Here is a 15,429-nt window from a genome sequence, read left to right on the forward strand (position 1 = left end):
CGTCGTCGTCCGAATACTTTTAGTTTTCGCACTCTAACTTTAGTAAAAGTGAATAGAAATCAATGAAATTTTAACACAAGGTTTATGACCACAAAAGGAAGGTTGGGATTGATTTTGGGAGTTTTGGTCCCAACATTTTAGGAATTAGGGGCCAAAAAGGGCCCAAATAAGCATTTTCTTGGTTTTCGCACTATAACTTTAGTTTAAGTGAATAGAAATCTATAAAATTTTGACATAAGGTTTATGACCTCAAAAGGAAGGTTGGGATTGATTTTGGGAGTTTTGGTTCCAACAGTTTAGGAATTAAGGGCCAAAAAAGGGCCCAAATAAGCATTATTCTTGGTTTTCGCACAATAACTTTAGTATAAGTAAATAGAAATCAATGAAATTTTAACGCAAGGTTTATGACCACAAAAGGAAGGTTGGGATTGATTTTTGGAGTTGAGGTCACAACAGTTTATGAATTAGAGGCCAAAAAGGGGCCCAAATAAGCATTATTTTTGGTTTTTGCACCATAACTTTAGTATAAGTAAATAGAAATCTATGAAATTTAAACACAAGGTTTATGACCATAAAAGGAAGGTTGGGTTTGATTTTGGGAGTTTTGGTCCTAACAGTTTAGGAATAAGGGGCCCAAAGGGTCCCAAATTGAACTTTGTGTGATTTCATCAAAAATTGAATAATTGGGGTTCTTTGATATGCCGAATCTAACTATGTATGTAGATTCTTAATTTTTGGTCCCGTTTTCAAATTGGTCTACATTAAGGTCCAAAGGGTCCAAAATTAAACTTAGTTTGATTTTAACAAAAATTGAATCCTTGGGGTTCTTTGATATGCTGAATTTAAAAATGTACTTAGATTTTTAATTATTGGCCTAGTTTTCAAGTTGGTCCAAATTGGGGTCCAAAATTAAACTTTGTTTGATTTCATCAAAAATTGAATAAATGGGTTCTTTGATATGCCAAATCTAACTGTGTATGTAGATTCTTAATTTTTGGTCCAGTTTTCAAATTGGTCTATATTAAGGTCCAAAGGGTCCAAAATTAAACTAAGTTTGATTTTAACAAAAATTAAATTCTTGGGCTTATTTGATATGCTTTATCTAAATATGTACTTTGATTTTTGATTATGGGCCCAGTTTTCAAGTTGGTCCAAATCAGGATTCCATATCAAGTATTGTGCAATAGCAAGAAATTTTCAATTTGCACAGTATTGCACAATAGCAAGAAATATCTAATTGCACAATATTGTGCAATAGCAATTAATTTTCAATTGGAGTTATCTTTCTTTGTATGGAATAGTAGTTGATAATGTATGTTGAAAATTTGCCAGACATGACTATGATGTCATTTTCTATTTTTATTTGCCAATAACTTTATGTAAATAACTTCATTGGAAATTTGCCAGTATAAAATGTTGCTGATAAAGCTTTTTTTATACGACCGCAAAATTTGAAAAATTTTTCGTCGTATATTGCTATCACGTTGGCGTCAGCGTCGTCGTCGTCGTCGTCGTCGTCGTCGTCGTCGTCGTCGTCCTGCGTCCGAATACTTTTAGTTTTCGCACTCTAACTTTAGTAAAAGTGAATGGAAATCTATGAAATTTTAACACAAGGTTTATGACCACAAAAGGAAGATTGGTATTGATTTTGGGAGTTTTGGTCCCAACATTTTAGGAATTAGGGGCCAAAAAGGGCCCAAATAAGCATTATTCTTGGTTTTCGCACAATAACTTTAGTATAAGTAAATAGAAATCAATGAAATTTTAACGCAAGGTTTATGACCACAAAAGGAAGGTTGGGATTGATTTTTGGAGTTGAGGTCACAACAGTTTATGAATTAGAGGCCAAAAAGGGGCCCAAATAAGCATTATTTTTGGTTTTTGCACCATAACTTTAGTATAAGTAAATAGAAATCTATGAAATTTAAACACAAGGTTTATGACCATAAAAGGAAGGTTGGGTTTGATTTTGGGAGTTTTGGTCCTAACAGTTTAGGAATAAGGGGCCCAAAGGGTCCCAAATTGAACTTTGTGTGATTTCATCAAAAATTGAATAATTGGGGTTCTTTGATATGCCGAATCTAACTATGTATGTAGATTCTTAATTTTTGGTCCCGTTTTCAAATTGGTCTACATTAAGGTCCAAAGGGTCCAAAATTAAACTTAGTTTGATTTTAACAAAAATTGAATCCTTGGGGTTCTTTGATATGCTGAATTTAAAAATGTACTTAGATTTTTAATTATTGGCCTAGTTTTCAAGTTGGTCCAAATTGGGGTCCAAAATTAAACTTTGTTTGATTTCATCAAAAATTGAATAAATGGGTTCTTTGATATGCCAAATCTAACTGTGTATGTAGATTCTTAATTTTTGGTCCAGTTTTCAAATTGGTCTATATTAAGGTCCAAAGGGTCCAAAATTAAACTAAGTTTGATTTTAACAAAAATTAAATTCTTGGGCTTATTTGATATGCTTTATCTAAATATGTACTTTGATTTTTGATTATGGGCCCAGTTTTCAAGTTGGTCCAAATCAGGATTCCATATCAAGTATTGTGCAATAGCAAGAAATTTTCAATTTGCACAGTATTGCACAATAGCAAGAAATATCTAATTGCACAATATTGTGCAATAGCAATTAATTTTCAATTGGAGTTATCTTTCTTTGTATGGAATAGTAGTTGATAATGTATGTTGAAAATTTGCCAGACATGACTATGATGTCATTTTCTATTTTTATTTGCCAATAACTTTATGTAAATAACTTCATTGGAAATTTGCCAGTATAAAATGTTGCTGATAAAGCTTTTTTTATACGACCGCAAAATTTGAAAAATTTTTCGTCGTATATTGCTATCACGTTGGCGTCAGCGTCGTCGTCGTCGTCGTCGTCGTCGTCGTCGTCGTCGTCCTGCGTCCGAATACTTTTAGTTTTCGCACTCTAACTTTAGTAAAAGTGAATGGAAATCTATGAAATTTTAACACAAGGTTTATGACCACAAAAGGAAGATTGGTATTGATTTTGGGAGTTTTGGTCCCAACATTTTAGGAATTAGGGGCCAAAAAGGGCCCAAATAAGCATTTTCTTGGTTTTCGCACTATAACTTTAGTTTAAGTTAATAGAAATCTATGAAATTTTGACACAAGGTTTATGACCACAAAAGAACGGTTGGGATTGATTTTGGGAGTTTTGGTTTCAACAGTTTAGGAATTAGGGGCCAAAAAAGGGCCCAAATTAGCATTATTCTTGGTTTTCGCACAATAACTTTAGTTTAAGTAAATAGAAATCAATGAAATTTAAACACAATGTTAATGACTACAAAAGGAAGGTTGGTATTGATTTTGGGAGTTTAGGTCCCAACAGTTTAGGAATTAGGGGCCAAAAAGGGACGCAAATAAGCATTTTTCTTGGTTTTCGCACCATAACGTTAGTATAAGTAAATAGAAATCTATGAAATTTAAACACAAGGTTTATGACCATAAAAGGAAGGTTGGGTTTGATTTTAGGAGTTTTGGTCCTAACAGTTTAGGAATAAGGGGCCCAAAGGGTCCAAAATTGAACTTTGTGTGATTTCATCAAAAATTGAATAATTGGGGTTCTTTGATATGCCGAATCTAACTATGTATGTAGATTCTTAAGTTTTGGTCCCGTTTTCAAATTGGTCTACATTAAGGTCCAAAGGGTCCAAAATTAAACTTAGTTTGATTTTAACAAAAATTGAATCCTTGGGGTTCTTTGTTATGCTGAATTTAAAAATGTACTTAGATTTTTAATTATTGGCCTAGTTTTCAAGTTGGTCCAAATGGGGGTCCAAAATTAAACTTTGTTTGATTTCATCAAAAATTGAATAAATGGGTTCTTTGATATGCCAAATCTAACTGTGTATGTAGATTCTTAATTTTTGGTCCAGTTTTCAAATTGGTCTACATTAAGGTCCAAAGGGTCCAAAATTAAACTAAGTTTGATTTTAACAAAAATTAAATTCTTGGGCTTATTTGATATGCTTTATCTAAATATGTACTTTGATTTTTGATTATGGGCCCAGTTTTCAAGTTGGTCCAAATCAGGATTCCATATCAAGTATTGTGCAATAGCAAGAAATTTTCAATTGCACAGTATTGCACAATAGCAAGAAATATCTAATTGCACAATATTGTGCAATAGCAATTAATTTTCAATTGGAGTTATCTTTCTTTGTATAGAATAGTAGTTGATAATATATGTTGGAAATTTGCCAGACATGACTATGATGTCATTTTATATTTTCATTTGCCAATAACTTTATGTAAATAACTTCATTGGAAATTTGCCAATATAAAATGTTGCTGATGAAGCTTTTTTTCCTTATCTTATCTAAAATGTTTTTAGATAATGTATGTTGGACATTTGCCAGACATGACTATGATGTCATTTTCTATTTTTATTTGCCAATAACTTTATGTAAATAACTTCATTGGAAATTTGCCAATATAAAATGTTGCTGATGAAGTTTTTTTTATTGTTTTATACAATAAACAATGTATATTCACTTTTACTACCAACCAATCTTTACCATTCAGTGATAACAAGCACTTTATTTTACATTTTAATATTTTATGATGTATTTAAAAGAGTAGTTATTGTTGCAAACTCCATTAGAAATTTGAATTGATATCAGTTTTGGAAAAAGGGAAACGGGGATGTGAAAAAAGGAGGGGGGGTTTAATTTTTGTCATTTCAGATTTCATAAATAAAAAGAAAATTTCTTCAAACATTTTTTTGAGAGGATTAATATTCAACAGCATAGTGAATTGCTCAAAGGCAAAAAAACTTTTAAGTTCATTAAACCACATTCATTCTGTGTCAGAAACCTATGCTGTGTCAACTATTTAATTTTAGATTTAAAAAGTTTGAAGAAGAAATTTTTAATTGATTTGTAAAATCTTGACATTTGTTTTGTGTAAAAAAAAAACCCATGTAATGTCAAAAATTTGATCACAATCCAAATTCAGAGCTGTATCACGCTTGAATGTTTTGTCCATACTTGCCCCAACTGTTCAGGGTTCGACCTCTGCGGTCGTATAAAGCTGCGCCCTGCGGAGCACCTGGTTCCTTATCTTATCTAAAATGTTTTTAGATAATGTATGTTGGACATTTGCCAGACATGACTATGATGTCATTTTCTATTTTTATTTGCCAATAACTTTATGTAAATAACTTCAATTTGCCAATATAAAATATTGCTGATGAAGGTTTTTTTTTATTGTTTTATACAATAAACAATGTATATTCACTTTTACTACCACCCAATCTTTACCATTCAGTGATAACAAGCACTTTATTTTACATTTTAATATTTTATGATGTATTTAAAAGAGTAGTTATTGTTGCAAACTCCATTAGAAATTTGAATTGATATCAGTTTTGGAAAAAGGGAAACGGGGATGTGAAAAAAAAGGGGGGGGGGGGGGTTAAATTTTTCTCATTTCAGATTTCATAAATAAAAAGAAAATTTCTTCAAACATTTTTTTGAGAGGATTAATATTCAACAGCATAGTGAATTGCTCAAAGGCAAAAAAAAACTTTTAAGTTCATTAGACCACATTCATTCTGTGTCAGAAACCTATGCTGTGTCAACTATTTAATTTTAGATTTAAAAAGTTTGAAGAAATCTTTAATTGATTTGTAAAATCTTGACATTTGTTTTGTGTAAAAAAAAACCATGTAATGTCAAAAATTTGATCACAATCCAAATTCTGAGCTGTATCACGCTTGAATGTTTTGTCCATACTTGCCCCAACTGTTCAGGGTTCGACCTCTGTGGTCGTATAAAGCTGCGCCCTGCGGAGCACCTGGTTATAACATTGTTTCCCTTCCATTGCAAGCTCTTTGTAGTGACTACGTTTGTATGATTTGTACATGATTTACACATAGTCTAAAGAAAAAGGGGCACAACTCTTGAAATACCAGGAAGAAAATAGCTCTAGTATCCTTTGCTAAGGGGCACAACTCTTGAAATACCAAGAAGAAAAATAGCTCTAGTATCCTTTGCTAAGGGGCACAGCTCTTGAAATACCAAGAAGAAAAATAGCTCTAGTATCCTTTTCTAAGGGGCACAACTCTTGAAATACCAAGAAGAAAAATAGCTCTAGTATCCTTTGCTAAGGGGCACAACTCTTGAAATACCAAAAAGAAAAATAGCTCTAGTATCCTTTGCTAAGGGACACAACTCTTGAAATACAAAAAAAAACAGATCTGGTATCCTTTGCTAAGGGGCACAACTCTTGAAATACCAAGAAGAAAAACAGCTCTAGTATCCTTTGCTAAGGGGCACAACTCTTGAAATACAAAGAAGAAAAACAGCTCTTGTATCCTTTGCTAAAGGGGCACAGTTCTTGAAATACAGCTATCATTTAGAATAAAGAAGAGAAACTTGTCTTTGCATGCAATATTTATCATTATAGTTGTATAGGTATATGTATTGATTGAAAGGTGTTAGGTGTTTGCATGAAGTAGTTAGTCAGCTGGTATTGTTTAGCAGACGCTCAATTTTAGGGAAATGACATTATAATGTCTGCTTTTATCTTATCATTTATTTTTCATATATTTTCATTAATTTATTTTCTTAAAGATTTTGGGAGAAAAAACTACAAATCATATAACATGAAATTGTTTATAAATACTTTTACTGTCATTTTTTTAACAATCTTCAGTCCTTCTTTACTTAGTTACTTTTATTTTATATTTGTATACCTTATAGAATAAATTAAATTGTTATATCATAGTTATTCTCAATTCTCAACTAAAGAAGTGTTTTACATACAGTATATTTTCACTACAAGAATATATTTATGTATCTTTAACACCCAACTTTTTTTCTCAACAGATTTCTTGTTTCAAGAAGCGTTTCTGACAACATACAGAACATTTATCACTCCTACGGAGTTAATGGACAAGTTACTATACAGATTTCAAAAGTTCCATCATGCTCCGGATAAAAAGAAAAAAGTAGCGGGTAATGGCTTTGCCTTACTGATACGGATCATTGATGAAGTCAGGTATATACTGTTACAAAACTTGGTCAGAGATTTTTTATGCCTCCTCCGTAGTGGAGGGGGCATTATTAAGTTTTACCCTTATCTATCTGTACGTCCCTCCATCCTTACTTTCTGTACATCCAAAATTGGTTTCCATTCTTTAACTTTATTTCATTCAATTTCATCAATCACTTTATGTTCTGTCCATGCCTTATTTGAATAAAAGACAAATGGGATATACATCAATGAAACAGCAACCCAACATAACAAACAACTTGAGGGGATTTAGAGGTCAACAGACAGGTTTCTATATGTAATAAGTCATGCTTGGAATTGTCCTGATGATTAGATGTTGAAAATATCCCCTCACTTAAATTTTGATTAACATTCATGATCAGAATGATCACTGGAAAAAAGCACAGGTTTGGCTATAGAATTGGTGATTTAAATTTTGTGATTTACAAACTCTGCATACAACAGTATTTCAGTGTCATGGCTACCATTGCAAAAATAGACCAAACTAACAGAATTGGATACAATCTTTCAGAAAATTTGTTCTTTGTTGAACATTAGAACTTGTGGTTTATCTATACCAATCAAATCCATGAAAAATAGTATCCCATGAATAATTTATCTACAGTAACAAAATGCTGTAAAAAATCAAAATAATCCCATGCAGGTGAAAAAAACTTTGTATAATATAATTATTTTTTTTTTTATTCAGGGCGAACGAATTAGCAGAAAACACAACCAAAAAGATAATGGATTTAGTTTTTGAACTGCTATGCCAAGGTGACTTAATGTTGGCAAAAATTCTACGTAAAAAGATTATAGAAAAGTGTGAAAGTAAACAGACAACTGCTGATATTTTTCCTTCAATGACAATTATGTCTTCTATATCATTGCAAACTAGGTGAGATATTTTGAATTAAAGCTGTATATGAAGAAGGTTAGGTTTTTTGTCAGATAGTAATTTACATTCTTGTGAATGCTTTTGATATAGCTCAAAGCTGTTAAATAAGCTAGGATTGTTAGAGCTGGAAAGTCTTCTTTTACATTGGTATCTTCTTATATTTTTCATCATTTCATAAAAAAAAAATATGAAAAAAAGTCAACATAGGGTAAAAGACAATAACACACCACAAATAATAAACAAATAATCACAGTATTCAAATATAGATGTATTTACATTTGTGTACAAAATTGTCTGCCATCAATTAGAATCGTTCCACACATAATTTTATTTTAAAAATTGACATCAAAATTTGCTTGATGTCAGAAGCCTATTCAGAAACAGATTCAGAGTGATTGGTAGACCAATGTTCAGCCAAATAGCAAAAGTGTACATACATCTATATAGCAGATTGACAAACACTTATTTTGATCATTGAGAAGCTCAATATTCCCTTAACAACACAGTGTAATTAAAACGTTTAGCTGATTTTACAGAGTTATCTAATAATAATAAATAAATAAGCTTTATTTAGAGTCGGCAAGGTATACAAACATAGACAAACATAAGCTCTAATGAGCTTTTAATCAACATATGAGACATTTTTAACAATACAACATTTATAACAATACAACACATAATATATTACACATGCAATAAATTTCACAGCACAAAAATGAAGCACTAAAAGCATGTAGTGTTAGGTACCACCATAAGATATCACTATTATATTGATAAAATATAACCACTATCTAACTGTCTGACTTTGCACAGACCAGACCTGCCAACTATCCCGATTTTCGCTATATCATCTCGATTTTCATCACTCAACCCGAATCCCGATATCGGGATCGTAAAACTAGTCAAAATCCCGATTTGCACAAAATATACCCGAAAAAATTATTGGTTACCGATTTTGAAGTTTTCTTATCAATTTTTAAAAATCTATAATTTTACCTGGGGACATATTATGACAAGTTAAAGACCCTACGCTAATCAACAGTCACAGCAGGTGTCATAATTAGTTGTTGTATATACATGTAATCTGATTACCTAATGGGTCATAACAATCCTCAAAATTAATTTGTAAACACAAATAAATTTCGGTCAGACAGCCTTTCAATTTTAATTAATTTATCAAACGAGCACAATTTGCAACGTTTACCATAGTTCCATAACAAAATCGTAATAAACTGAAAGATGAGAACTGTAATGAACTCTCAAGAAAACATCGTTTATCTTGAAATCCGTTTAATTTTTGAAACCAGACATGTGTCTGTTGATTTAAAATCGACGCCATTTTTGTATTCACTTCTACTGTGTTACTGTATAAGCCTCTGCCGATAAGAGCACCTCTGAATACAAAGAAAGATAACTCAAATTTTATCCATTTTCTCATTAATATCAAAATCTGTATTCATCCTTCTAACTTTAGGACATGTAGGTTTAGATCTTTTGAGTCATGGTTCATAGATAAGAAGGTCTTTGGAGAGGGAAAAGGGGGGTCTCCACTTGGTATCCTTTATTTTTAATGTTATTTATAATCTGTATTCTTCAGTTATTTTGTAAATTTCAAAATTATTACAAGAATCATGCAAATAAAAGAAACCAAGGCCTACAAGCTCATCATTAGTATACGAAAAGAAAAAATAAGAGAAATGAGACTATTTTAGGAGTAAAAAACAATGCACACAGAAACATCGCAAAAATTTGTAACCCTTAAAAATCTGGTCGCGCGCTAAATCCCCCATGGAGATTTTCAAAAGTTGGCAGGTCTGACAGACACATGATCATGTCACAGATTTAAAAAAAAAATCATTTATTTATGTTTTAGTTTTACTGTGGTTGTCAAATAATTCATTCATTCTTTAAGTTTGTTTTCTTCATTATTTTACAGTCCCTCAGATATGTTACATGTGAAGTCACATGACATTGCCGAACAGATGACATTAATAGATGCTGAATTGTTCCATAAAATTGAGGTAAGTTGTCTTAGTACTGATGAAACTTCCCAACTGAATTTTTTTAATGCTTTTCATATATTCATATTAAAAATGTGTAAATATTTTGTCAATGAATGTTTGATGCTCAATATATGTACATAGATATATTTATCTACTTACAATTCAGGGCTCAATATATGTACCTAGATATATTTATATATGTTCTGTTATTTTGATGTTTGTTCAGATTATTAGTGTTTTCTCTGACTGTGAAAGTTTTAAAAATAAAAATATTTAATTGAAAGTGGCAGCGATATACAATCATCAATAATAGTTTTCTTATCATTACATTTCAAGGAAAAGTATACTTATATATATTAAGTGACAGAAAGAGTTTCATGGATTCTGAGCATGCAAATTTATGCTACCATTTTATTGCATGTAGATAATTTTAAAATGGTAAAAATAATGCAAACTTGCTAATGATAAAATGGATGTTTTCATTCATTTAGATTCCAGAAGTATTATTATGGGCCAAAGAACAGTCTGAAGAACAAAGTCCCAATCTGACAACATTTACAGAGCACTTCAATAAAATGTCATACTGGTATGTAGTTAAAATATTTTCATATCAGAAAAATTCATTTAAATGTTGTATCAGTATGTATGTTTATTTTCAGAACCCTTAATGAAATGTCATTCTGGTACTTAATCAAAATAAATACATAATGTATTACTTATTCTGTTGATTTGGTGGTAAAAAAAAGTGTAATTAAATGTTTTACCTTAACATAGAAATCAGTTTCAAGACATCAAATGCTAAACTAATTTATAAATATATCCATTATTTCAGGGTACGAACCAGAATATTAACTCAAGAAGAAGCAAAAGACAGAGAAAAATATTTCATGAAGTTTATTAAGGTTATGAGAGTAAGTATTCTAAATTATTTCAGGTAGATAGATAAATCAGTTTCCTCTTCTTGGTGAGGTATTCAATTGATTATTCAAATGGAACAAGATATGTCACACCAATTTTGATGGGATGGCATCTGCCCAAAATGCTAAAATGCCAAGCTTGAAGGTCAGAGAATTGCCATCCACCTTTTTAAGTTATTTGAAAATTTAAGTTTATAACAATTTAAGAGCATTACATTATGATAGGAATAACAGTACTGCACTAGATGACTCCATTGTGAATTTTGGATTTGATAGTTGTAAATAAAAAAATTTGGATTTGATAGTTGTAAATAAAACTAAATATCTGTTTATGGCTCTGTTCCATGTCATCATTAAAAATGCCAATTAATTCCACAATTGATTGATATTCCTAAATTTGAATTTAAACTATAGTTGTTATATTGACCACAATACTGGCAACATTTGCATATATTTCTCCAGAGTTATTTCCCCTGATATGCATTTAATATTGATTTGTTTAAAAAAATTACCTTTTTACTTGTTTTGATCTTGAACAAAGTGATAATCCTACTATGGTAGAACAAAGTGATAATCCTACTATGGTAGAACAAAGTGATAATCCTAATATGGTAGAACAAAGTGATAATCCTACTATGGTAGAACAAAGTGATAGTCCTACTATGGTAATTATGTCATGTTTATGATTCACCTATTAACCTTCTTAATAGATATCACAAGAGGTTTCAATCAAATATATAATATATACCTTTCCATTTCAGCATCTTAGAAAATTAAATAATTTCAATTCCTACTTGGCTATTTTATCTGCTGTTGATTCTGCACCAATCAGAAGACTAGAATGGCAGCGACCAAATTTGGAGGTAAGTCTGTCCAGTTACATACATAAGATAAAAGAAAATTATAAGGAAGTATGTAGTTGCTGTGTAGTTGTTTGTACATGACTTTTTGCATATTTGTATTCCATTATTGTAGGTTCATTATTAGTCTGTAGGATATCGATTTTTCGAGGGTAAAGGTTTACCATGAATACAAATTTTCTATAGGCTTGTTTTAAGACTGGGTAAACAAGAAATTCAAATATTCATGAAAAATACAATTGTTCCTCAATCCATGAAAATAATATACACGAATATAAAAGAATTTCGCAGTATGCCTTAAATAGGAGTAAAATACAGGTATGCACCTGTACAGACTGGCTCAGTCCTTCAATTTGAAATAAAAACAGTATAGTGAAACCTGTTCAAACAGAACCCTGCAGTCCAAGTGTCCCAGTGGACGGCTACCTTGCAAATTCTGCTTATTGTATATTTGTTAATTTGTACTCTGAACATGCATGTAATATTTGCCACTCAAAATTAAGCAAATAATCATCAATTAACTTTTGGCTCTGACAGTCGTTTTTTCATGACAAGAAGCCAATACAAAAAACCTGTCCAAACTGAACCTTGCATAAAGTTGAAACAACTCTAATCAGGACATACAGTGAATTTTCTGAAATAATTTAACTTCAGTGGAGTGTCTAACTCAAAAAAGATCTTCAGACTAGAAAGGATTTAGTTCAATTAAGAAGTACTGAATTTAGTATAGTTCTGAAATCAGTACATGTATATAAAACTGTAAATTGAAAAAGGGAACGTGTCAAAGAGACAACAATATGATCAAAGAACAGAAACAGCCTGAGGGCCACCAATGTTTTCTTTATGACAAGTTTTCTTTATCTTTAGATACCAGAAGTGTGGATTAATATAATGTGATTATTTTTCAGGTACTAAAGGAGTTTTGTCAGTTAATTGACAGTTCTGGTTCATTCAGAGCTTACAGACATGCATTAGCAGAAACAGAACCACCCTGTATTCCTTATATGTAAGTTTGGTTTATTTCTGAGAAAGTCACTGTTCATTGACTTAGTTTTGCATATATAAAAAAATAGATGTGGTATGATTGCCAATGAGACAACTCTCCACAAGAGACCAATTGATACAGAAATTTACAACTATAGGTCACTGTATGGCCTTCAACAATGACAAGCCCTTACCACATAGTCAGCTGTTTGCATAGTTGACATGTTAAAGTGTTATCATTTTGATTTCAAAACTTACATTATACTATTTAAATTACTCAATGTGTGAACAGTTTATTTTTTGAAGGGTTAGAGGTTTAGGCTTTTAGATATCAAGAGTTGTGTTTTGAGAGCTTTGTGGTACATACCAGATATTTATATTCAGATTTTAACAGTTACATTTAACTTTTTTCGTTTTCAGTGGTTTAATTTTACAAGACCTAACATTTATCAACATTGGCAATCAAGACTTCTTGCAGGATGGCAATATTAATTTTGCTAAGCGATGGCAACAATTCCATATACTGGATAGCATGAGAAGATTTAAAAAGGAGTAAGTATTTTACTAATTATCCAATATTGTGAGGAAAAATATAGAAATGGCAATTGGAAACAAAATCAAAAATTTATTCAGTAATTATATTCTTACATCTGTCAATTATTTAAAAATATAGTTATGAGTTTGTAAGCAATAAAATGATGCTATAGGTTAAAGGTTTGTTGCATATCTTGCGTCAAAACCTTGGATTAGTAAAAATTGAATTGTTATAAATTGCTATACAATCTTTGTGTTCAGCTTATCAAAACAAGATGGAAACAAAAACAATTGGTGATAGTACTGCTGGTACCTATATAACCCTCAAACCAGAGGTTGAAGTTACAACTTTGCTCAGTGCTCGGAGCACAAAAATAGCTCTTAACATGAAATCAAGCATTTTCATTGGTTGATTTTGGAGTAGGAGTACAAAAAACTGACTTCAGGTTATTTCACTCATTCTGCAAGTCCTTTCATTTCTTTAGTTTGATTGAAGGATTTGCTAATTTTCTTTTATTCTTGAAAGCTTCTGTTTTTTTGGGGGCGGGAGACAGGTTATTGGTGGCACGTGATTGGTGGTTTCATAGTTGGCATAGAGATAGTTAACAGACATTAATTTTTAGCTATTTCAATTCTAGGTTAGAATAAATTAAAGAGTACTTTAAGCTTCATTTGATTTATTTTATTGATAATTTGTTTCTTTTCTAAAGTAAACATAAAATATTTGTCACTTGATATTTAACAAACAAGAATTATTCGTTTATTACAGGTGACTTTTTCTTTGATCTCTTCTTCACTATTTTAAATTAAGATTTCATGAATTATATGATACTGATGTTTATTTTTTTTTCAGCAAATATGAGATGAAAAAGAGTGAAAGGATTTTATCAGTATTCAATAACTTTGACGACTGTCTCTCAGAAGAAAGTTTATGGCAAATTTCTGAAAAAATAAAACCAAGAGGGAAGAAAAAAGAATTCAAACCAGAATCATGATCTCTTAATGTTAGAATCACAAGGAATCCTGGGTAAAAAAAAACATGAAAGCTCAATCCAAGAGCAGAAGAGAAGACTGATCCATGTCTCAAATGTGTTTCAGAAGGTGCTATAGATAACATGTATTACAAGAGTTATTGAGACTCTGTAATGCCTGTGATCTGAGTGTAAATTGTGATATGCAGGACTAAACTTTCACCATTGTTTTGTATTATTTATTTATACAGTAATTATGTATTGTATGTATATCAGCAGTTAATTATGGTATGTTAAAGCGAAAGGATTCTTCAGAAAAAGAAACAAATCGTTATAACTTATGGTAAAAAGAGAAGTGACCTCATAATGATTTATTATTAGTAACAGTTCATGTTTTGTATAAGGAATGCCTTTGTATAAAGAGGACATGGCAACTAAAATTACTTTCAAGGCGATGTTTTTTAGGACCATAAAAGATAGTGTTGAAATTGTGTTCTTTGTAATATAACTCCAAGCAGTTTAATTTGTTTTTAACACAACCCATATCAGTATATCTGTATTGGTCCTGCATTGTATTTGGATTCATACTCATACATGTATGTATCTGGAAATTACGGATTGGAAAGTAACATCAATGAAAAGCTCTGTTTATATTCATGGACCATAAAATCATAAGTTAATAGAACAAAGCCACATTTTCATTAAATTCAATTTATATATACAATGTTCATGTATATACTTATTTAACAAGTCTATTTACCAATAAACTGATCAAGTTTATTGTATAACTTATAATGTTACGTCATTGAACATGATTATTAATATTAATAAACCATAATACCACGAACAAGTGAGATAACAGAGTAATACATTGAAATTAGATTTTAAAAATACTGATTCAATTAATCTGTACGTAACCAATTATTCAAAAGAATGTGAATATATTGAAAAAAAGTAATCTTTGTATAACTTTCAATATCATTCTTTCCTAAATATCTCCTTAAAAAGAAGTAAATTTTACCGATTTTTTAAACATATTTTTTGTTTGAGAATTAGAATTATTACATGTTAAGGGCATACGATACAGTTACATGGAAGGTAATGACGTTGCTAACGTAAATTGTTATTTTCGCGATGTCAAACTATGACTTATCATGAGAAGATTATGTGTGCCAATTTTCATGAAAACGTAAATAGTGCAGTTTTTTTTAATTTGATAAATACACAGCAAAA

General features: G+C 30.8%; 1 protein-coding gene across 18 annotated transcripts in view; it reads left to right on the forward strand.

Moving 5' to 3' along the window:
• Positions 1-14,970, forward strand: part of LOC139511924 (rap guanine nucleotide exchange factor 1-like) — a 69,741-nt gene extending 54,771 nt beyond the window's left edge. For all 18 annotated transcript variants that reach the window (XM_071299093.1, XM_071299095.1, XM_071299101.1 and 15 more), the window contains 9 exons: positions 6,864-7,035; positions 7,739-7,927; positions 9,864-9,948; positions 10,422-10,516; positions 10,763-10,841; positions 11,609-11,710; positions 12,616-12,713; positions 13,112-13,243; positions 14,079-14,970. In XM_071299093.1, coding sequence (XP_071155194.1) covers positions 6,864-7,035; positions 7,739-7,927; positions 9,864-9,948; positions 10,422-10,516; positions 10,763-10,841; positions 11,609-11,710; positions 12,616-12,713; positions 13,112-13,243; positions 14,079-14,220 — 1,094 coding nt within the window. In that variant the 3' untranslated portion in view covers positions 14,221-14,970. The remainder of the gene's footprint in view (positions 1-6,863; positions 7,036-7,738; positions 7,928-9,863; positions 9,949-10,421; positions 10,517-10,762; positions 10,842-11,608; positions 11,711-12,615; positions 12,714-13,111; positions 13,244-14,078) is intronic.
• Positions 14,971-15,429: the final 459 nt, after the last annotated feature.

Source organism: Mytilus edulis, chromosome 2 (assembly GCF_963676685.1).
Source record: "Mytilus edulis chromosome 2, xbMytEdul2.2, whole genome shotgun sequence".
NCBI lineage: Eukaryota > Metazoa > Mollusca > Bivalvia > Mytilida > Mytilidae > Mytilus > Mytilus edulis.